The 1,393-nt window shown below is 38.6% G+C and overlaps 1 protein-coding gene across 1 annotated transcript; it reads right to left on the bottom strand.

Annotated features, from left to right (window-relative positions):
• Nucleotides 1–150: 150 nt before the first annotated feature.
• Nucleotides 151–870, bottom strand: LOC143540292 (uncharacterized). The gene has a single exon (XM_077033397.1). It carries the CDS (start codon nucleotides 868–870, stop codon nucleotides 151–153), a length of 720 nt encoding a protein of 239 aa, XP_076889512.1.
• Between the last annotated feature and the right edge of the window lie 523 nt (nucleotides 871–1,393).

Below are 1,393 nucleotides of genomic sequence, written 5' to 3'. Positions count from 1 at the left end.
TAATCTAATCAGAGCTTAACTTGAACAAAGCATTTTACCTGCTAGCTAGATACATAACTATTAACATAAAAACTTGAATCACATTCTCATAAGCATATCAGCTAAAATTTTCTATGCCTATGTACAAGTCCAAAACCTAATTTAGTTTTTTTACAATGAGATAATATTGAGCAGGGTAGCTCTGGTTCCAATTAATCTCCTAAACACACATTCCAACTTAGTTTCCATACACTCAAGCTGGCTCTCCAGTACTTCCAAACTACATTTCGCAATTTGCGTCTTCTCCGGTTGCGCTGATGATCCATTTCTACATAATGTTTGCAATGCATCATCTACACTTTCAAGTTCATTCACAATCCCTTGTTCTTGTTGATCATCACACGCGACGATCCCCTTATGCATCAATTTCGATACTACAATCGACCACTTGCTAGGCTTCGAATTAGGCATCGAGAAGAACAATAACAAAGAATTGAAAACCGAAATAGTCGTTTCACTAACTCCTATCACCGCCTTCATCACCGCCGCAAGATGGTGATTATTCGAATCAACCAAGACTGATCCACCACTGGTGATCATGTTATCAACTTGCTTCAAACTTCCGACCAACAACTTAACATCTTTCTTCATTTTCTTTCTAAAACATGTGTAGTTAATGACACTCTTTTCACTGCTCAAATCGCCTTTTCGCCTCCGTAGAACACACTGAAGATCTCTAACGTGTGCCTTCATTAGTGTCACCATATCCCTTATGCTACCACAAACATCCAAGAACTTAACAGACTCTTCAACTAGCTCTTCCACCCATCTCTTGTTTTGGTCTCCGGTTATCAAAACTCGAGTGGTAGACAAGTTTAAAAGATCATCCATGCAATTATACAATTCCACAAGTTGTGATAAACCGTTGCAAATCGTCTCTGCGGAAGGCTTCGATGCCGCAACGGTTTTCGCTGCGTTAAGCTCTTGCTCGATTCAAATGGTCGTCGGGTGCGATCTGCAAGGCAAGCTAATGGATTTAACACCTTTGCTAACCATTGTTTTGAGGATCAAAAAGCAGATTGATCAGTGTTTTGTATTGGTAAGTTTAAGCTTTATGTCCTGCTATATATATCTGAATATTTTGGTACTAAATATCATTTATTTTAAAAGTAGCTTGCCACATAAGTTTATGGGTGGATGAGGCTGAAAGTGAGAAACAAGATTATTGGTCCAAGTGTGTGATACATGTGATGATCGCATGGTGTTTTTTATGTTGTGTCGGGTGTTGGGCCAACGCAACAGCCTCCCAATTATAGTTGTTGATTTCTTTTTGGACCTACCCCATACTTGATGGTAACGTGTGAATAATAATAATATTTTAGTAAGTTACAGGTCATCTTGTATGCTGTAACTA

Source organism: Bidens hawaiensis, unplaced genomic scaffold (assembly GCF_021521415.1).
Source record: "Bidens hawaiensis isolate Kalapana, Puna unplaced genomic scaffold, B.hawaiensis_p1.1 tig00012186_1, whole genome shotgun sequence".
Taxonomy (NCBI): Eukaryota; Viridiplantae; Streptophyta; class Magnoliopsida; order Asterales; family Asteraceae; genus Bidens; species Bidens hawaiensis.
The sequence above is the reverse complement of the archived record's forward strand: the minus strand, read 5'-3'. Positions and strand labels throughout refer to the sequence as shown.